This window comes from Lepisosteus oculatus, chromosome 2, assembly GCF_040954835.1.
Source record: "Lepisosteus oculatus isolate fLepOcu1 chromosome 2, fLepOcu1.hap2, whole genome shotgun sequence".
Classification (NCBI taxonomy): Eukaryota; Metazoa; Chordata; class Actinopteri; order Semionotiformes; family Lepisosteidae; genus Lepisosteus; species Lepisosteus oculatus.
Genome location: NC_090697.1, coordinates 33,487,488 through 33,508,861, shown reverse-complemented (window position 1 = coordinate 33,508,861; position 21,374 = coordinate 33,487,488). Strand labels below are relative to the sequence as shown.

Genomic DNA, 21,374 nt, shown 5'->3' with positions numbered 1-21,374 from the left:
GGTGAAATAAGTTAAATGGCAGCATTTTAACAAAATGCAACATCATCAGAAGGGAGTGGATCTTCTTGCAGAGCACTGTACCCATTGACTATCACTTAGAATCCAGTTGCCACAAAGAACAACATCTGCTACTAGTTCTAGTTCAAATTATTTTTTTCCAGAAATGAACAATGAATAATATTAGTAATAAATGAATTATTGGTCTATAATTACATGGTTTGGTATTGTCACTATTTTTTAGGAAGGCTCATTAGGAATATCAATAAGCAGTTGTCCAGTCAATGGATGCTGTTCATTTTCAGCGACTGTTGGAAGAGTTCAGTTTATGTTCTGTGAATGACACATCTGGACAACTATCAGGTCCTGGAGATGTATTTATCTTGTTATTCAAGGGGCTGTAACACTGAATTGGTCCTTTTATGCTAATTCTGTTTAATATATTACTTTTTTTAGCCGTAGATTGAGGCATGTTGTTAGTTTCTTCCTGGATCTTCCTGCAGTGCATTTGCTTCACACATCATCAGTTCCCTTTCATCACCTTAAATGTTCCAGGTTTTATCTCTGAGGGATGTAACTTCATCCTTTATAGTTATTTCGCTCTTGTAATAATGAAAATAAATCTATCTGACGCAGAACTGGAATCTTTTTCTAGTTTTCTATCATTTGCGTGGCTCTTTCCTTCGTTATAATCGTTTTCCTGAACTGGGTCTTGTTCTTCCTGAGTCTTCTGGGCTTCTGCCTTCTGGCCGTGGAGTTGATACTGTAGTGGGGAAGGTGTCTGCGCTGTGGGTGTGTGAGTCGGCGCTCCTGTGCGACAGGTGGCCGATCTGTGTCAGGAGATGGTGGTGGAGATCACCGCGCTGCGAGCCCAGGTGGCACACATGGAGGAGGAGAGGCAGAGTCTGCAGCACCAAGCCCGCTCGCAGGTCCAGCTGGAGTATGAGGCGCTGGTCCGAAACCTCTTCACTGCCTGCCTCAGCTTAAAGGTCTGCATAATATTGGCTTAGTACACCACGATCTCACTGACAGAACGTGTGCATATCCTTGGTTATATTACATTAATTTATCAAAATCTGAACTATTACTGCATTTGTTGTGCCATACTAAGTACAAATAAAAATATTTTTCTGTGAAGTCACAATTTACACTTATTCTCTTTATATATAAAAGATCTTGTCATTAGCAGGAAAGTGATATAGTGTGAGACAGGTCCATTGCTTATGAACGTGCACTGGAGTTCATTGTGCATGGATATACTGTATTATATTGTCTCAACTGGATTATTGATAATTATAATTATTTCAAGTACTTCAGACCCATTAGTGCAATGTCTGGAGATGTATACCGGCACTTTAATCACTTCACTGGGGCTACAGATATTATGTAATAGATTATTGATGTAAAGCCAGTTAAAATAATATGTATTTCCCATTGATTTTTTAACTGCTGGATCCAGGCCAAGCTGGATGAATATCACATGAGAATGGACCAGGATGTAACTGAACTAGTCAGCCAGGTGCGCAGGGAAGGGGTGGACAACATGATCAAGCTGAAGAAGAAGTTTGGCTCCACCAAAGACGACGAGGCCCTTCAGGGAACATTATTGATGGTAGGGTGGTTTCTGGAGACGTAGCAGAATGTTGTGGGGTTTTCTGCAAAAACATAATAGTATTTATTTTATACAAAAAAAAGATGCAGAAAGACTGAAAGATGTTGGGATGTACTGTAACTGTTGCATTCTGCGTTTCAGCAAGAAAAGCTGCAGGAGCTGCGGAGGGAGAGCAGCCAGCTGGACGCCCTACTGTGCAAGATGAAGGCCCTGGGGCTCTGGAGACACACTGTGAGCCAGGGCCAGCTCCGCCGCCAGCTGCTCTGCCACAGGCAGGTAGGGCTGTGTGCCTGAGAAGAGGCAGGTCCAACGCCCGGAAACACCAGCCAGTGAGGCCCAGCGCACACATTTCAAAAACAACAAGCCCAGCGGTACCTGTCCAGTGGGTTTTCTTGATGCTTCACTGGTGGCTAGATTCATTCATCTTACATTTGAATCTGCGTATTTTGGAAACTTTCAGTTTATGTTAATGTACGTAATATTAGTATCCTGTTGTGTGCGAAATAATTGAAAGCATTATTTCCTTATTTCTAACCCATTACCTCCTGTTGTGTCCCATGAACAGCCCACAGATAAGTAAGTGGTGAAACAGCTGTAAGTTGCCTCTAGCACTTGTTGACTTATTTTTAGAAACAGTTTAGCATTCTCTGCAGTACTGTGTGTAGCAACTCAAATGAACTGAAGGGCCGATCAGAAAGTGAGCAGTGTGCCACAGAAACACTTTCTCCGTTTGAAGTTTACAGTAAGACGCTCCCCAGCCACGGCTGCAGTAGTGAATGTATTCTTCTGTACGGAGGCTGGTTCACACACACACACACTCTCACCTGTGTAACAGCACAGCTGTTGGCGCCACTGTCTTCCCCGCGGCTTGTGCTCTGTGACCCCCCACAGGAGGCGGCGCAGCAGAAGAAGGAGAGCCTGCGGCTGCGGCTGCTGGTGGAGGAGGAGGCCACCCTGCTAAGGCAGCAGCTCGAGGCCGCGAGGAGAGCGCTGTCCACGTGCCAGGCCGAGTACACGACTGTCAGCAAACGGCTGGACAAGCAGGTGACTCACCGCCCAGCACAGCAGGGTCACAGCTGCACAGACACCATTCAGATCAGAAGAGATACAGATCACCTGCAGATCTAGAAATTCTGTCTCAGAGGTCTGACTGACACTGCAGCATAATATTTGGTTAAGAAGAAATTCAGACCCTTTAAGTCATAGAACCTTACTTGGGATCACAAGGCCTTTTTATATCCCTTTCAAATAATTGTATCGGCACATTTTTCTTCCTACGCCTTGGATTAAATGAATGTGGCAGCAAATCTGTAGGAATCTGTTGAAATTTTTGTCAATTTTTTCATGCCATAAAAAGTAAATCCCATCTTCATTTTTCTTCAATCAGCTGATAACATCACCCCATTTAAACGGCATTCTTATTCGGAAAAGTCCAAAGTCTGTAAGTCTTTAACCATGACTATCAGCATGAAGTACAGCCCTTACTAAGTCGGAGTATCTGATGCACCTTGCAGCTGCAGCTCATTTAAGATGGCGTACATATTCATTAGATTGAGAGAGGCTGTTCTTGCATCTGCCCTTGCCCCGGTCGAGAGATTTCTGGGTCTCCAGTATGTGTGACTAGGGGCTCAATCCCTCCCCCGTGGCACTGCTGGTGACTGTGAGTTCTCCCTCAGAGGCAGCTGCTGAGGGAGTCGGAGCACTGCGCCGCCCAGGAGGCGCGCAGCAGGCTGCACCTGGACAGCATGAAGGCAGCCAACCTGGAGCGGCTGCAGGAGGACGTGGGGGAGAAGGAGCAGCAGCTGCAGGCGCTGGGGGAGCAGCTGGAGTGCAGCACCAAGATGAGCCAGCTCCACCAGCAGAGGACAGACAAGGAGATCCGACAGGTGGACAGCCACGCTTGCTCCTCTTGTGTCCGAGAATATTCCTACTGCCACCTACTGCCTTTGTGAGCTTAATTAAGAATGAAAAAATCAGAGATGTCTTCCCTTTAAGCACTCCTACTTTTGGATGTAATGCTTTGCATTTATCTAAACCATAACCCCAAATACTAAAGTGGGGCATTCTACAAATGGGCAATATTTGCAAATTAATGTTATTACAGCCACAGATAACAATATGATTTTAAAAAATTCTGTGAATGTCAATGTTTCAACTGCTTTCTTGTGTGCACAGATCTTTCCTTCTAGAATCAGTTAAAATAAATTTGTGAAGGAGATTGTCTCGAGGAAGAGATATTCAAACTGTGTGTGTCCAAATACAGTGGTTATAGTATTCTTCAATGTGTTGTCTTTCACTAACACTAGCAATCTGACTGAGCTGTCTGTAGGAGCAGTTGACATTAAATATTGCAATTTAAGTTTACACGGTAAGTGTCAACCTCTTAACACATCACATTAGTCTCTTTTTAAACGTATCCATACAGAAATGTTTGTGTCGACATTAAAGCCATCGACCTGAAAAACAAAGCTTCCCGTGCTCTCTCCCGCTGGCAGGTCAGAAGCCAGCTTTCCTTGGAGCGAAGCCTGAAACTTGAAGCTTTCCAGCGTGTGGATGAGCTGCAGAGCCAAGTGTATGACATTCAGGGCGCCCTGTCCCGAAGCAGCTCCTCGACAGGTGTGACAGGCTCTGGGCCATCTCACATGTCTCCCTGCTCACCAGAGGGAGAACAGTGTGCACCTTCTGAGCCAAGACACAGGCCTGACCGATTCAGGGCTGCATAACTTCACTTGTGCAAGGGTTTGCTCTCGAGGATCCAACAGCTAAGATCAACATAATTAACTTTTATATCGTCAATTGTAAATTAGAACACACTAAGCAAGTATTAACACATCACTTTCCATATGTGGGACACCATTCAAAAGATTACTTCTTTCCCCATTAGGATTTAAATGAACTTCAGTGTAATAACCACTATTACAGAGACAATCTTATAATCAGCACTAGCTAACGTGTCTCTTGCAACCTTATTCAGGAGAATTGATTCTGTGTTTAGTCCAGTAAAGTCTATATGGGAAAGCCAAACTCAAACATGCTAAATTTTTTTTAATTCAATTATTTATTACATATCAGTCAGTAAAGTCTGCCTTTTCTTTTCAAAGGCCAGAACAAGAGGTCGGCCTCTGTTTTGTCCAGGAGCGCTGGCACCATAAGAAGCACATTAGCAGGTATGTTTTATATACAGTATACTGTATATGTGATGCTCTATGCTGCATTTGTATTGTTCTCCAATGATGGAGGATAAAGAAGTCTACTGAAACTCCCAAGTTCAAAGGCTTGTTATGGTATTGGCAAAACTGTGTGAAACAGGGAGAGTGCAAGTGTAAGTTAGCAAATTACCTCTGTTGTGCTGTTCAGTTACTGTTCTACTATCCTGGAGACAAAGGGCATTTGTATCCGGTCAGTGTGTAGATGACATCTCCCAGCCCTTGATCTTCTTAAAGGACATATGACTAATTTGCCTTCCTGACACAGCTCCCAAAATATACAGTAAATACATGGGTTTTCATTTCTAGTTTGGATGTTCTGTCAAGCCAGTAAACCTCAAATGTGTTTTGGAGCAGATTTAGGAGTATAAAAATGAGTTTCTCTATGATGAAGTTTGGAAGAATCTCTTGTGAAATAGAGAAAACCTGTGTTGTGAAATAGCCTCACCTTTGTCAGCATAGTTCACAAATTCTTCTAATATACTTGTGCCAGACAGGACACAGAGAGCTTAGTGTATAAGACACTAACAACTGCAATACTTGATTAATGGGAAATCTTGGCACTGTCCTTATAATTAAAGCTGAAAATCAACACGTGACTACACATGAAGTACACTTTTGTCTTGCAATCATTCTCATCAGAAAGAAGCAAGTAAAATCATTTAACAACCAAGAAAATTAGAAATGGCTTTTTATTGTGGCATAAGAATCCAAAGATAGTTTTAATGACATACATGCCTTAAGTATTTAGCTGAGGTCTTCTTAATGACCTGCTGTGTGTTACATATGAACTGGATTTTCAAGTAAAGACAGAAAATGACATTGAAAAGAGCTGTGGTGAGGACTTTATTATATAGCTTTCCATAGAGCTGTGTTCTCTTTAAAATATAAGAGATACCAGAGCTTTAAGCTAAATTGTAGGATTAAGCCACTGTGTTTGAGAGTAGACTAGTGTAAAACAGAGAGACAATGTCCATATGGAGGAGATTTAGGAGTATGAAAATGAGCTTCTCTATTGATCACACTGGCAAAACCTCTTGAGAAATAAAGAAAACCTGAGTTATGAAAAAGCCTTAAGGTCACAAAACACTAGTTGGATAACTTAGTCTATAACGGGTACATAAGCACATTTCCCAGTCTCAGTCTTCAGTCAGCTACAGGAATACAGCCCCTGGACATGTGCTTTAAGATATTACTTCTCTTTAGGTACATTGTGAGGCACAATGAGAATAAAGACAGTATTATTATACTATTATACTACAGCCCATTGAAATGAATCATGTTCTTGTATCTATAGTTATATAATTATGCCATTTACTAGCATACAGAAGAATCTGGAAGAGAGTACAGCCAGTAAAGCCACTACGAATTCTTGTCCAATTATTTTGAAATGTATTGTTACAAATGGGGGGTTATGAAACTGGTGGAAATCAGGAAATGACCGAGCAGTTTGTCAATAAATAAAATAAATATTCATAACCCCTACTTGTGAGTGATGTCTCCAGAATATACCTGAGCAGTTGGTATAATTAGAGGCCTGTTAATTCTTTGTTCTCTGGCACAGCTTTGGTGAAAAGACTAATAATCCAGGCACACTTGGTTACACAAATATTTATTAACAAGGACAAGACACTACGCTTCAGAAAACAACAACATACAAGTTACTCTATGTATACAGTATTTACAGACAAGGCATTTTAGAGGCCTAACATTCTGGTCACGCAGAAAACCCCAGACTGCTATTAAGCATTAAACTCATAATAGTTCAGGTGGGTAGCTGTGTCAGCATGCATACGCTGCAAAGGAACAAGTAATAGGTTTATTCCATGCTGAAAAAAAGAAGAAAGAAAACACAACATTTCGGCCGTGGAGCCTTCTTCAGGCGTGAACTTCAGCTTCAAGTGTGAAGGTGTGAACACCTGAAGAAGGCTCCATGGCCGAAACATTGTGTTTTCTTCTTTTTTTTCAGCAAGGAATAAACCTATTGATTGTTCCTTTTAAACTCATAATGCCTACAGAGGCCACATCCAGTAAAAGATAAACTGCCTTTAAAAAAAAAAATGCAATACAACCTGCAATCTCTCTCTCTTTGCACCTTAGATGCCACAAAATAAATGGGAGCCTATATCCCTATCCATAAAAATGCACCCTAAGCAAGAAAGACGTCTCTAACCAAGGTTACCTTTTATCCAGAAAACCCAAGTTCCCTACAAACACAGAAAAACAAGCTCTTCCTAGCAAGGCTCAGATACTTAGCTCCAGTCAGGTTTGGTTAAGATGATCATGAAGTGCCAGCTCTTCTTGCTGTAGGTGTGGGATATACAGCAAAGCTGTGTAATACCTTCTTCAATATATGACAATCAGCACCTCTCCATGCCAGTAAAATGCCAATCAGTTGTCTTCTAAATCCCTAAAATAGCAGAACTATTCAATTTAAATCTGTCACCCAAAACACAGCTCCCACCACAAATGAAATTACAGATACAGATTAAATTGCCCAATTGATAATACCAGATCAATATCAAACAGCTGTTATCTGCAAAGGCACACTATTATTTAGGTTTCTGAAATAAGGCAAAAGGAAACCTGCTTTCACTTACTCTTCTGCTCCACTCTAGTAAGCCATAAAATCCAATATTGTTTGCCACTGGCCATGTGGACTTTGACAACTGATTTGTGTTCCAATTTTAGCAAGGAGTCCACCCTCTAGTTTTGAAAGATCTACCAGAGCTCCATGCAGATGTCAAATCATTCCTATGTCTTATAAATTAATCATTATTTCCCTGTTCTGTATTGCCACAGGGCTCATCTGTTTAACTGTGCAGTGAGCATCCTATTCTGTATCTAGTAATTCGAATGCAGTTTATATTTCAGTCTCTTAATTCTGTGTGCAGTTGTGTCTTATTGTGATCCAATGCTAATTGTACACCAGCCTGCTTTGGAGTCTTCTCCCAGCTTTTGGAATGCACACCACGTCTCTAAAAGGCTAACCAATTGCTCCACGTCTTAAAGACAGCAAATGTCAGCAAGTTCAGCCACCAGCTCATGAGCTCTGATCTCCAGGTATTTGACAAGGATGTGTTATTTGTGGACAAATCCTCAGATAACACAAACTGGAGCACAAACAGCAATGCCTCATGGTGTTTTTGAGTAAAATACTTTATTAGCGTTTTCTGTTTTTAGGTTAAAAGAGGGTGAAAAAAACAACACTTGTTTTAGTGGTAACTAAACTTTTGTGGTAACCCATTCAACAGACATCTTGATTTTAGTTGTTTAGTTCCAAAACCAGCTTGTAAAGCACCTAGAGATTGCCCACTTATAGAAACTTACAAACTGCCCACACTAAAACCACCAGAAACAATATGGTCTGAATTCTCAATGCATGTGAGTAGTAGTGTGACAATTACTGTGCTTACTAGAGCCAAATAGCTGTAACTACAGTACACTAAAGTTTAAAAACCAGTACAAAAATTTGACAAAAATTTAGGAAGGAAACTTTTCACCAGACGTTTGTAAAGGCAAACACTTCAGTACAAAGTGGCAAATTTTTCTAGTGTTTTGGAAATTCAAGGAACGCGCATCTAGGGGAATGAATGTGATGTACTTTTGTGAAGGTAAAATGAACGGCTGTGTAAAGGATGTATTTGACTGTCAGGCTCTGCAAAGTGGAATCTGCTGGCATCTCACTCAGCCTCTGCCCTCCTGCAAGACCCCAGTAAGGACTGGTGCTCACCCGAGAACAGGACAGGAGATGATGTCTGCAGAAATGGCACAGACACTCGGCTCCAGAGACCAAAAACTGTGAGTCAAATGCTGTATTGCAAATAGCTGTGCTAGAACTTTTTATAATGAAATAAATGGTGTTGGAGCTTCAGATTATAATCTCTATGAGAAAAAGCCATCTGAGGGTGGGGTGGAAACTACTGGTACAGTATACTGATACAGCGCTGCGGTGTTCCTCACTTTCAGGGTCCCAGTCGGATCAGGAGCCAGGTTACAGGGTCCCTGTTACCTGATCTTGGAGAAGGAGGTCCTCACAGTCTCCTTATAAAGATGCGGGAGCTGAGACGAGACCAGAAATAAGACGAGAAGAAAAGAAGTTGTGTGACACTGAGCAGGACCTCATGCCCCCCCAGCCAGCATTAATGTTCTATTGCAAGAAGTGGCGCCTGTCACTTTATCTTCCAGAACGTCTCGTAATCCAGCCATTGCTCTAATCGCCACTACTGCTCTGGGTTGAGGCTGTTTATTTTTGCAGTTTAAATGCATAATGCATTTCTTAATTCACAGATTTCTCCAACAGAATCACTGTTAAATAGTCTGAGACTGTAACCTCAATTTGTTTTCCCCAAAATAGAGGAATGGAAAAACAAATGGACGTCTTCCATAGGCTAGAACAGATAGTGTATTGTAGATGGATAACTGTGCTAAAAATAAATTAGAATGGGTTTTGTTTCTGTAGTCATTTATTACATTTTCCAAGACGTAAAAAAAATGCCTTTTCTAATTATATGTACAGTACTTAAAATATTTTGTTATATGCACAATATATATATATACTTATGTGCTAATTATATGCACAGTTTACACACTATAATTGTTGTTCTTACTTCCTGCTGCACCTCCACAAATAAGCACCATATGCAGTACATAGAGTGCAGTAAAAATCATAGATTTACATATATAAATCTCAGACATCAAGGTATTAATATGCTTCAGAAAAAAGGAAAATATTCAATTTACTCACAAAAACATCTTGTGACAACCTACAAAATGTCAGCATGCTCTGACGAAGTCCAATGATGCCTTTTTTTATGAAAAAGGACTTAAAAAAATTGCAAAGTAATTTTTTGGAATTGAATAAAAAAACAGACTCTGTGGAATAAGATTGCACTCAACCTTTATTCAATTTGTTTAAATATTGTCGTGTGATGGGGTTAATCATTTGTCATTACGGTTAGTTGACGAGGTCCCTTTCCTCATACTTTCAAGATGGCACAAACTGGAGTGTGTTTATTTTTCCAGCACGGCACCCAATCTAGACAAACGTTTTAGTTTTCTCCTTTCAACAAACTTCCTTTGGAAACTGCATTATACATGGTGATTTCACAAATATCTGAAAAACAGAACAAGTAAATGTTTATTCCGTGCTGAAAAGAGAAGAAACAAGGAGAATTCTTCGGGTGTCAACTGAAAAAAACTACTAACTGAAGAAAAGATGACTTGTGATTTTCATTGCCTAGATTTCAAAATTACACCTTACTTAATCATAATGGTGAAAGCTTGGTTTCATAATGGTGTATGTATGTATGATTTCAGTTATCCTCTGTAGTGGCTCCAGGACTGTTTGTTTTGTTACTAATCTTAATATTTACAGTATAGTTCTGAGACAGAACCAGGTACAAGCCACAAAGGTAAACTGTGGGTACTGATGACAAAGAGGAATATGTGGGTGGCATACTATATGTTAAATAATGGAAAAAAAAAACAGCAGTTTGGACAATCTTAAAATTTTATTCCCGTTTTCGACATTTCTAATGCGAGAGAAATGGAAAAACAAGACATGAAAAGGTACACTTAAAAAAGCATCAGACTTTATTAAAGCAGGCTTTGTGACTACATATGCAACAAAAAGTGTTTAAATCGGCACAAGGCTGGGGTTTAGGATACAATAAACCCACTAACTCCCTTCCCTTTTATGAATAAGCAACAGTAAAGGCGGGAAAATTACACACACACACACAACAGTGAGGTGGAACAATGCTAGAAAGCGTGTTTCAAAACTCTGGGACTTCTGTGAATGTCTCGCCCAGCTTTCATCCCTAGCGAGCTCTTGGGAACACCGAAAAAACAGATCCCGTGCAAATATACAACTTGAGAAATATTGTCAATGATGAAATCCCTTTTATGTTTTTCTGCCTTTATTTTTGCCAGGTTAAATTAAAGGCTGTACAACCAATTAAGGCACTTGGCTATAATAAGGGCTTTGTTTCACGCAATGAGACATTCTGTCCTAAGTTTACGTGGGCAAATCATCTTGGCACCACATAGCACTTGAGTTCTACAGAAATGGTCTCTTCATTTTCTCAGAGCTGCTGAAGAAATCTGTGTAACCCTCCAAACCACAGAGCTTATCTCAGTCAGCATCCTTACAGTAAATGATGTGGTTCTTAAAATTTGTCATTACCATTTAGAAATGACTCTCCAATATGTGACAATAACATATCAAGTAACATGACAGTAGCATGTCTAGATCTGATCAATTTTAAATCGCTTTCTGTAGCTTGTGAAGCAGTGGTTAATGGAAACCACTAACAATAGCAATGGTAACAGGTAATAACAATGCACTTGGTATTGTGATATACTGTAGATACATCTCTGAAAGCCGACCACAATAAAAACTATTTTCAGAGTGACAACAGACCCACTGAGTACTACTGATGGAGATAAGGACACCTAAGAGAACACTTTCATTTATCACACTATGTGCTGTGGCATATTACTTGCCTTAAAATTCAAGATCTTTGGATGTAGCCTAATGGAGCTCTCAAATAACAAAATATACGTTTTGAAAGTTTTTAGTAAGCAAAGGGCAGTTAATCATATTTAACAATACATATTTATAAGTATTGGCATAAAGAGACCATGCATTCTTTATTTTCATAAGGATCTTTAATATTTTTCAACATCAATTTTCATGAGGTGGCAACTAAATCAGCATGGCATTATTTGTCCATCTTTTTTTGGCTTCAGGTTACAAATTTTGGCATCAAAATTAATTAAAAAAATGCAAAGCTCAGTCAGTGCAATGCATCACAACTCATGCTTGGCCACTTACATTTTTAACAAAGTGGTTCACCAGCTGTGTATGTAGGAGCCCAAGAAACACCCACACCCAAAAGCTCACATTGTTCAATTTCAAAAATGCTCTTTTGCAAAAAACCTGAGCAAATTTTCTCAATACTATAAGGAGTGCATAGAAGCAAACTATTAACATCCCATTCAAAAGATCCTTCATCAAATTAACAATTTAACATGAACAATTAAAACTCAAAGATTGTCTGAAAGACTAGGAAAACAAATAAACCACAATAGCAGCTAGCTAGTCAACAGAAAGACATTTAACTATCAAACATCTGCCTCTAACCATTCTACATTTATCAGGATTGTATTGTGTAGTTAACATTCATTTCCGTGAGCAGCTCTACAAACTAAAAGCGATTTTCTGCAACAGGCTTTTTATTTTAAAAGATTAGAAGCCAAAGTTTGAGGAAGGGATCCCCTACATTCATTTTAGAACTCAAATTCAAAATAAACACCTTCGATATTTGGAGAAAAGGAAAACATGTTCTGTATTTGCCAAAATGTTAGACAGTAGAAAATGTTGAACGCTCTCCATGCTGGGATATGTTTGAACCTGACAGAACGACTGCACAAACTGCACTTTCATGTCCAGTTAATTTCTCAAACCGAAGAAAATAAAGTGAACTCAGTCCTGTTCCTGGTTCATTCAAAAAGCCAAACTGTAAGTGGGCAGTTCAAGGGGAAAATCCCTCTGGTTTTCCAAATCCAAGGGCACTAATAAAAAAATCCAATTGTAACGTATATATAAAAAAAAATCAGTCCAGCTGGCAGCTTCACTGTGTAATAATGGTAATAATAATCTATTCCCAGCTTTTGCGGCAGTCAGAGACCTTTATTTCTCACTAGCCTGACTAACACTTTCGTAAGGCACTTTTCTCTATTTATTGTCTGCGCTTAGATGTCTTCTTAATCCCATCCGACATACTGATCAAGTGGGCTGAAATTCAGGCGCTTGGTGTGTTTTCGCAGAAAGCCCATAAATACACTCATCACAAAAGTTAATTAACAACAAGCAGCTGTTAAGCTATTTGAGGCTTCAGCTCTTTCATTCTGGGAAGCCTTCGGAACTTCACCGCGGAGCTGTGGAGCAGAGGAATCGGGCCGGCAGGGCTGGTCTACACATAGAGGAAAACACCGCAGGGACAAACCATCAACGTTTCTCCCCACAAGACTGCTCTGCTCAACTTGCAAAATTCACCTCTCTCTGTCGGGTAAATGGGATGTGTGCAAATGTCCAGAGCTAATCTGCCCTGCACGAATCAGCTTCAATTATTTCATTTGGAATGTTAGCTTCTTCTAAGCCAGCAAATATCTCTCCATCCTTCAACTAGCCTTCTTGTGTTGGCATAAAGAGATAGTAGTTGTAGATTGTAGTTTTTTATGACTTGATTTTAATGGGTACAGGCTCTCTCTCCCTTATAGTGGCAGTGAAGATAAAGTATTGCTTCTCACCTGGCAGGTATAATTTTTCAGTCTGCAGGTGGAACCCCCTCCCTGCAAGCTGCATATTAATGTATTTATTTAGGAGCTGCAAGATCTGAAAAGCAATGCTGCATCTTCTGTATTCAGAGAAGTTTCAAAAGGGGGAGCTGAACAAAACGAAATCGACAAATCGGACGGTTTCAAACAACATTTCCGTGAGCAACATAAGAGAAGGCAATGGATAAGTGCTGCTTCTGCATTACCCTCGGTGGTACGGGTGTGGAAATGCTCGACCCTGAAGGCAGCGGGCTCCAGCTGTCGGGGCGGTAAGGGCATCCACGTCCTGACCTACCGCGTCACACAGGATGTGGTCCTGTGGTCACACAGGATCCGCACACCGCGCACGCCAAGTTAAAGAGGACAAAAACAACCCCGAACCGCCTGGAAACGCTGTTTGAAATCGCCTGGTCAGCCCTGGGGACGAGAGCCCTGCTGCCGCCATGAGCTCTTAGAGGGTGTGGTAGTTGCGGTCCTTGGACTTGCAGAACTTGTAGAGGAAGAAGATGACCGCCTGCAGCCCCAGCACCAGCACGATGCCGCCGATGAAGCTGGCCGCGTCGAAGGTGGCCCTCTTGCGGGGCGCTGGGGTGGGCAAGGCCGTCGTCTTGGTGGAGTCTGCAGGGAAGAGCAGGAGGAGGGAGTGGGAATGGGAGGGCATCCCCTTCTTTTCCGTTCGATTAGAGGACAGGAGTCTGCCCAGAGGGGCACATGAACGTCTTATAATGCAAGTAAGAACTCTGTGCCCCACCGAGGCAGTGATAACCTTGGGGTTTCATTCACAGCTTAATTTGAATTACTTAACTAATCTTATTATTCGCTGAATTTTTTTTTCCATAGGTTTGACTCAGGCACATGCTGAATGATACATACAAACCATGTAAGTGTGCAGTCCCTTTAGACCTAGGTTGATTACCCCTGGAAGAAATTAGACTAACCGCCTGGAAAAGCTTCTAACACAAAGAGAAACAAATACCTTTTCAATATTATGGTCTATTCTGAGTAACTCTGATTCACTTTTAGTGATTTTTCAAATGTTATACTCATGAAAGCATTCTGTTTCAACTAGGCTAGGCAGTTTAAAAGGGATACAAATACTGTTCATTTGGACACAGGTTTTGACACTCAAAAGCCTTAGTGAAATGATAAAATTATCTATCTGGCTGTACTAATAACCGCATGTCCACATTTAAAGAACAAGGACTCTTTTCTCTGCATGTACTTATCATACTTCTCCAGGGCTAATTAAAACTAGGGCAAGTTAAAACTAATCTGGCATATAAACAAGAAAGGGTGTAGTAATTTCCTTTACTGATCTCTAGCCACACTGTTAATATGCAATTACCTGTAATCAGCTGGTCCAATATTGTTTTAGTAAAACAAAAAACTAGAAAACTGTTAATGAAGTGCCCATCCATAAAAAGGGTGACAAAACCAAACTAATTAAAGATAAATGCATCTTCTATTGCTTATATGTTTATGTAAACTATAATTAGACTTAAACCTAATAATAATATAATTAGAATACCATATAGTAGGAGCATACACTTAACTATGCTAAAGCATCCTCCATACAGTATCTAGGGGATAGGTCATATGAATTTAAAAAAGGTAGGTCCTGCTTAACCAACTTGCCAGAGTTTTATGAACAAGCAATAGCATTAATGGAACTAAATGTAAGGAATTTTCACATTAAAATGCATTAGGCATTTGGGAAAATGTTGAGAGCTGGATTGAGAAGTGCTTAATGGATAGAACACCAAGCACAGAAAAGGAATGAACTCAGAATGATGGACTGTCATCGGTGAAGTACCACAAGGATCTGTACTGGGATCACTACTCTTCCTGACTTTTATCAATGATCTAGGTTGTGGTGCAGATACAGTAGTAAACTAGTCAAGACTGAATATGACGCCAAAAGGGGAGGACTAGATAATGCTATACAAGATGAAAAAAAAATCAAAGTAACTTAAAAGGAAGGACTGGATGACATGGCAGATGACATTTGATGTTGACAATGTTGAAATGTTAATGTTATTATTGGGTAGCAGAAACAAATGATAAAGATCAAAAACAGAAGCTTCAAAATCATACCGATAGGAAATACTCGGATGTCTTTGATGATGCATTATTTTCATACCACAGATAAGCATTAAGGGAAAAAATAGATTTTATAGCTAAAAGTGTAGAGTTTAAGTAAAGAGATGTTATGGTAATATTGTAAAAAACTGTACATATGTTTTGTTAAAATTCTGGTAGATGTTATGGTAATATTGTACATCCCTTTTACAATACTGTGCTCAGTTTTGTTCAGTTCAGCATGTAACAGAAATGGTACTGGCACCAGGGATCTAGATACAGTTGAGAGAAAACCTGATACATTTCTGGGCTTAAAAGACTGCCCTATAATGAAGGAAGTGAAGCTTTTTGGACCAAAACAGAGAAGACTATGGGTCCCGATTCAATTCTGCAAAATACTCAAAGGCACTGAAAAAGTCAGCCCAGACAGTCGGACCCGACAAGAGACGGATCTGACAGCGACGGGCTCAGGGGCTGTACTTACTTGCTGGAGCTGTGGTAGCGGTGACATGACATGATGTAGTGGGACTTTCCGTGGTCGATGAATTTATAGGAACTATGAAAAATACAAAAGAATATAAACGTTTTTATTCTCCCAAGACTCTGTGGTGTAAGTTTTAAAACATGGAAAATTAAATTAATGGCGTGGACCTCGGGCAAAATTCAAGGTTATATTTCGCAAACTCTGGTGGGGGGGAAACTCCAGCCCCTTACCTGAAGTCACTGGTGTCGGGGTGGTCCTGACCGTCGTCGAAGTCGTCGTCGGAATGGAAGTTGGAGTAACAGTGGCATTGGGAGTGACTGCAGAATGAGAAAAGTAACGTCACCTTACAACACCAGTCGAAAAGGTCCAACTGAAATATGCACAAAATATCCAGCTCGCAAGGTTAAAACAGTAGCAAAACTCTGCAACACTTCCATTAAGACTGAGAATTTGTTTTCCTCAGTGCCTTGTGAGATGAAGTCTTTCCCTCTACTGATATTGCCACAACAATGTGGCTGCTCATTTCCTTGTCTGCTCTGAGCGCTGGACAAGCAGTCTTAACAAGCAGGCGGGCGTCCCGTTTGTCACAACCCAAAAACAGAGCTTAATAGTTCTGATTTAAAAAGTGAAAAGCCAAGTCCACTTTCACTATCTTTATAGCCCATGTCGTAGGGCATGGAACTCCATTCTTAGAGGGGTTCAACTCAGCAGGTCTTAGAGGATACTTTGTATCTGGGAATGGACTTGGTTCATTGAAGCTAATAACTACACTGAACCAGTAGCTATTAGCCTGGGTGGAAAGCAATCCTGCAGACACAGCCTCCCTCCAGCACTGGAGCTGTGCTCCCCTGCTTTAGGAAGACAAAGCGGGGAGGGAACTGGAATAAAAGCACAGTATTAACTGGAAGCTTTATCAGCTCATTCTGCTCACGCTGACACCCTCATGCTCCTTCTACCCTGAGAAATCCCTCTTAGGTAGTACAAACGTGAGTCTACATGTTCTAAGAACATGTCACCCTGGGCTTGGACAGTCTCTATTCTCCAGATAACAGGGGACCTTATTCATTTAAACTAATTGAGAAACTCATTCATCTAAGTAATTGAGAGCTCAATAGGAATAAAAAGCAGTCTGTGTTGTTCACAGAGTGGGTTTGCACTTGGCATTTACTAAAGCGGTTAGTGCTCTGATTAACTGCTAGTGTACAAATCTGCTCAGTATAAATGAGCACGATTACTTGCAGTTTTAAAAGGCTGCTTGCACTATGCACATGCTGTAGTCAGTCAAATTTCTGGAGCCAAAATAGAAATAAGAGAACCTGCTTCATACAGTAGTGAAACAATCTTGAATCACTAATGATAGAGTACAATAGCAGGCAATAATGTGAAGTGCAGATTAAAAAAAGTGTTATGGAGTAATGGTTAGTAAATACTAGAACAAGATCCCCAATGTCAAACCAGTCAAGTGAGCTCTTAAGCCACCTGCTTTGTGCTGTCCGGCATTATCTAAAATGTAAGATTTGTAATCATTGTGTGCATGTAATCAGAAAGGAATAATCACAGGAAAATTGTGTGTGATCACCACATTAGATACTAGTGTATCGTAGAAGGCAGCTTCTAGTTTATGGTCATAGAAAAAGCAATTCTGATTAGAAAAAAAGTAATTCCTTTCAAAAATGTGATATTATGTACACAGAACAGGTAATACACAGATCTCTGCAAGTCAACTTGCGAGAAGCAGTTCTTCTGAAGTATTATTAACATTATATTACAAATAGTGCACACTGACATACTATACATACATTACATTTCATATCATGCTTACCTGCACACGATTCATTCAGGACCTTACAGCCTGTTCCAGGGGTATCTGTGACATTCTGACAAGACCCATTGGAGGCAGTGGTGTTAGGAGCTGAAAGAAAAAGAAGCAGAACACCTCCATCAATATCTAGGGTGAATGTCAAATTCACCACAGCATTTCTGTAGCAGGAGGAGCAGTGGCGTGGCTGCCTCAGGCTCCTGGGTACTGGATTAGATTCCAGGCAGAAGAGCCTTCCGAATCAGGTGTAGATCTTGTATGATCTTCTTCTGTTTATTTCTGCAGGAGCTCCCAGCTTTCAAAAACTCACTGGTTAGCTTAACTCCTTTCTCTGAATTGACCCTCTGGTGGGCCAGGGAACGACAAGAGTGCAAGGCAGGACATGACCCTTACCAGTTTCCTGATGATGGATTGGATAGATTTATATAAAATGTATTTATATTTTCTGATTTTACAATGACTTAATGTTCCTCAGAGATCTGACATTTCTTCCGACTAACGTCATTCTTGAACACTTTACCTCTAGTGTTCCTGCTAGACTAAATACTTTGATTCCCCTGTAGATAAAACTCTGACCTGAGCCACCTTCATCTCAGCTGTCTTAAAGCAGTTCAGAGTCACCAGTATTATTATTCAGCTATTCCACAGTCTTCAGTGGCAAAGATCAAAGACCAGATTTCAAGGGCAGTGAAATCTGCAGTATAAAAGTCATTATATATACACTGTATGTAAAAGTAATTATATATACTGTATGTTTTCCAGAGCTTGTAAGAAATGTAGTGAATGAAATACACTGATTATAAGAAAATAAATGCATTATCTTTATCCTGTCATGGTTACACCAGATGATTCTCAACCAGCCATAAGAAGAAAAATGACCATTTTTACTATATTACTATATTTTCTGTACTACTTAACAAATTTATCAAAAATGGTAATAGAAAATACTCTTTAAAAACATCAGAAGGATCTTTATTGATCAATACTGTTTGGTTTAGTTTTTTTAAACTGGAGTGTAGCAAATGTTTCTTTTAAGTGTATTTGCTCTGTTGCTCAGAAATACATATTTCTATGAATGTCACCTCACTATGTAAATCAAATCTACAAAATGGGGTTGCCACTGAAATGTCAAATACAAATATCTTGCTGGCCTCCTACACAGCACATTCCTTCCTAGACAAACTAGTATTTTTAGTTCACTGCTAAGGACGAAAAAAAACACAACCTCGAGTTCAAGCTCGGTTTCCTGAGACTTCAGCTTCCCGCACGCTATTGTTAAAGTTCCTGCATCACAATCCTTTTTTAATACCTGGAGATAAGTAACCCCCTCCCCCTATATTTTAGTGTTAGAATTCACACATTAATGTTGCTCCTACTCCACTATTCTCTTATAATTCACCTGCCCACACGGACATTTTCTAAATGATCAGAGACTACGGTTTACTTATAACTTCCAAGACCTACACACTGTATACTGTATAAACAGTATTATCAACAGGGCTTATTTACTGGCTGCCCTTACAGAGAGCTTCATGACAGTCTCAGCAGTACCTCGCCTACAGGATTCAAGGAAGGCTGGCTGGCTGAAAAAAAACAACTGCAGAGTTCATCTGTAACGCCTAGAGGCTTTCCAGACTGCATCTGAGAAGGCCATCCAACAAGGCTGAGGTCACTTCTATTAAAGAACCAGATCGCAAAATAATTGCAGGAAGACTGGGCCAACTCTATACCGAACTCCTACAATAAACATCACAGTCGTGCAGCACGTTTTTAGATAAGTGTGCACAGAAACAATTACAGCTTCTCCCTCAAAGTGCTGTCATTGCACAGAGCAGTGCAAGTAATAAAATGCCCAGCGCAGGCGTTTTCAAGATGGAAAATGTCTCCAGAAGCAGAAAGCAGAAGGAGAAATTGTGATGGGGAGGTCACTGCCTCAGAGCCTCCGTTTGACGTTTGCTATTGGCTGAAAAAGGGGTTGACATGCAAAATGACCCGCTCTTTGCTACTTCCATTGGAGAGAGTGAGTGAAAGAGCTGTAAGGCCTATCCCTTAGTCCAGCCTGCTGTACTGAGGCCTGTCTATAGTGGTAAGTGCCATGGGCATATTCCCCAGGGTAGGGTCATTGCGCGAACAGGATAAGGCCAAAGAAGGTGATCAGGGGAAGCTCCCTGGCACCCCGCCCTCCCAGCTCCCCTGCGTGAGCGGCAATACTACAGTGGTGTCTGAAGCCAGCGCTTCAAGCTGATGAGGAAAAAAAAAACCAGGAAAAAACATTTCAGTTCACTGTCCTCACACTACTTCACTCATACCCATTACCGACATCGCTGCGATGGGCATCTCTTGGACTTTAACATTCTTCGTTTGGAACACTGTATATCGGCATCGTTACTTAAGCCATCTGGGAGAGTTGGATTCAGAACAGGTCCTCAAACTTAAAAATTAAATACAATTTCACTGTACATTATGATTCTGATCATTTACAGGTTGTTGATTTCCTGCTGGTCAAATGGCCAAGCACACCTCAGAGACTGGTTGTGTGTGATGAGGAGTGATTTCTGCATTGGGGTTGCTTGGGAGTGCTCACCAGTAACCAAAAAAAAAAAGTAGCTGCACAACTAAAGGAGTCTTGTGTGAGCTAAACCAGTCTTTTGCTTTTCTGTGGCTTACGGGACATGGCACTCATCCTTGAACATGTACTACTATCCTGACCTGCTATTCAACTGCAGGGCACACTGCTTCAAGCACCTGAGCTCCACTATGGCCTATATGACTTAAGCCCTTGTTTAAGAGTGGTTTGTACAATAAACTGGACAGAGGAAAGGCACAAAGGCACAAGAGACTGCTGACTTACTACTTAGTTAACCTCTCTGTTTTAAGGCTGCATACCTCTGCATGCCTTTTCAATGGGGATTTGGTTTAAATATCCAAATTCACAGGCCTGAGGTGAACAGCCCAGTGTATATTTTGAAAAGAGCCTTACAGGGCGAAGACGAGGATAACAGCAATATAAATCTGGAAGCGTTGCATATGGGGCGGAGCGGTGGCTCTGTGGCTAAGGATCTGTGCCTGTGGCTGGAAGGTTGCCAGTTCAAATCCCACAGCTGGCAGAGGAATCCTACTCCGTTGGGCCCCTGAGCAAGGCCCTTAACCCCAACTGCTCCAGGGGTGCTGTACAATGGCAGACCTTGTGCTCTGACCCCAAGCTTCTCGCCCTGTCTGTGTGTCTGTGTGTATCATGGAGAGCAAGCTGGGGTATGCGAAAGACAATTCCTAATGCAAGAAATTGTAAAGGGTTAATAAAGTGATGTTGTTATTATTATTATTTTAGAGCTGGGTTTTCTACGTGTGGTAAACAAACAAAACCCAGGAAGTTCTGTAAGCGCAAAACCGATTCTGAGCTCATGAGGTGTTTTCTGTGGTTTACGGGACAGGTTTTTCAAACCTGTGGCTTGAAAAACATCGCCCAACATATTTCTGAAACCTGAAGTATGGTGTGCATGGGCAGTGTTCACATCTTAGAAGTGAAAATGAGCTGGAGATGGAGAAAGTGAAACAAGGGGCAGGTGCTCCTCGTGACAGCCTTTTAGTCTAATTATACGACAGAAGAAATAGAAACATACAAGTGGGAGAAAAAAATGTATTTCTGCTCTGTTCTAAAGCCACAATGTCAGCCAATTACACAGATACAGACTACAGAATCACAACTGCAGCAATACATTTGGTTCATGACCTACGGTCATTTTCAAATCTGGCTAGCTGTTTTGAAACCAGCACTACTAGCAATAAGTTTTACACTATTACTCTGGCATGGATGAAACAAATGTGAATTCCATG

The 21,374-nt window shown here is 40.7% G+C and overlaps 2 protein-coding genes across 7 annotated transcripts in view; one reads left to right on the top strand and one right to left on the bottom strand.

Moving 5' to 3' along the window:
• Positions 1–9,268, top strand: part of si:ch73-242m19.1 (coiled-coil domain containing 162) — a 238,046-nt gene extending 228,778 nt beyond the window's left edge. For all 4 annotated transcript variants that reach the window (XM_069178615.1, XM_015356134.2, XM_015356128.2 and 1 more), the window contains 9 exons: positions 819–986; positions 1,457–1,609; positions 1,751–1,885; positions 2,501–2,653; positions 3,286–3,495; positions 4,105–4,225; positions 4,711–4,776; positions 8,471–8,616; positions 8,785–9,268. In XM_069178615.1, coding sequence (XP_069034716.1) covers positions 819–986; positions 1,457–1,609; positions 1,751–1,885; positions 2,501–2,653; positions 3,286–3,495; positions 4,105–4,225; positions 4,711–4,776; positions 8,471–8,616; positions 8,785–8,898 — 1,266 coding nt within the window. In that variant the 3' untranslated portion in view covers positions 8,899–9,268. The remainder of the gene's footprint in view (positions 1–818; positions 987–1,456; positions 1,610–1,750; positions 1,886–2,500; positions 2,654–3,285; positions 3,496–4,104; positions 4,226–4,710; positions 4,777–8,470; positions 8,617–8,784) is intronic.
• A 1,119-nt stretch (positions 9,269–10,387) lies between these two features.
• The window catches only part of cd164 (CD164 molecule, sialomucin), a 32,870-nt gene continuing 21,883 nt past the window's right edge, over positions 10,388–21,374 (bottom strand). For all 3 annotated transcript variants that reach the window (XM_015356167.2, XM_015356176.2, XM_015356181.2), the window contains 4 exons: positions 17,544–17,633; positions 15,952–16,038; positions 15,722–15,793; positions 10,388–13,776 (listed from right to left, as the gene is read on the bottom strand). In XM_015356167.2, coding sequence (XP_015211653.1) covers positions 13,610–13,776; positions 15,722–15,793; positions 15,952–16,038; positions 17,544–17,633 — 416 coding nt within the window. In that variant the 3' untranslated portion in view covers positions 10,388–13,609. The remainder of the gene's footprint in view (positions 13,777–15,721; positions 15,794–15,951; positions 16,039–17,543; positions 17,634–21,374) is intronic.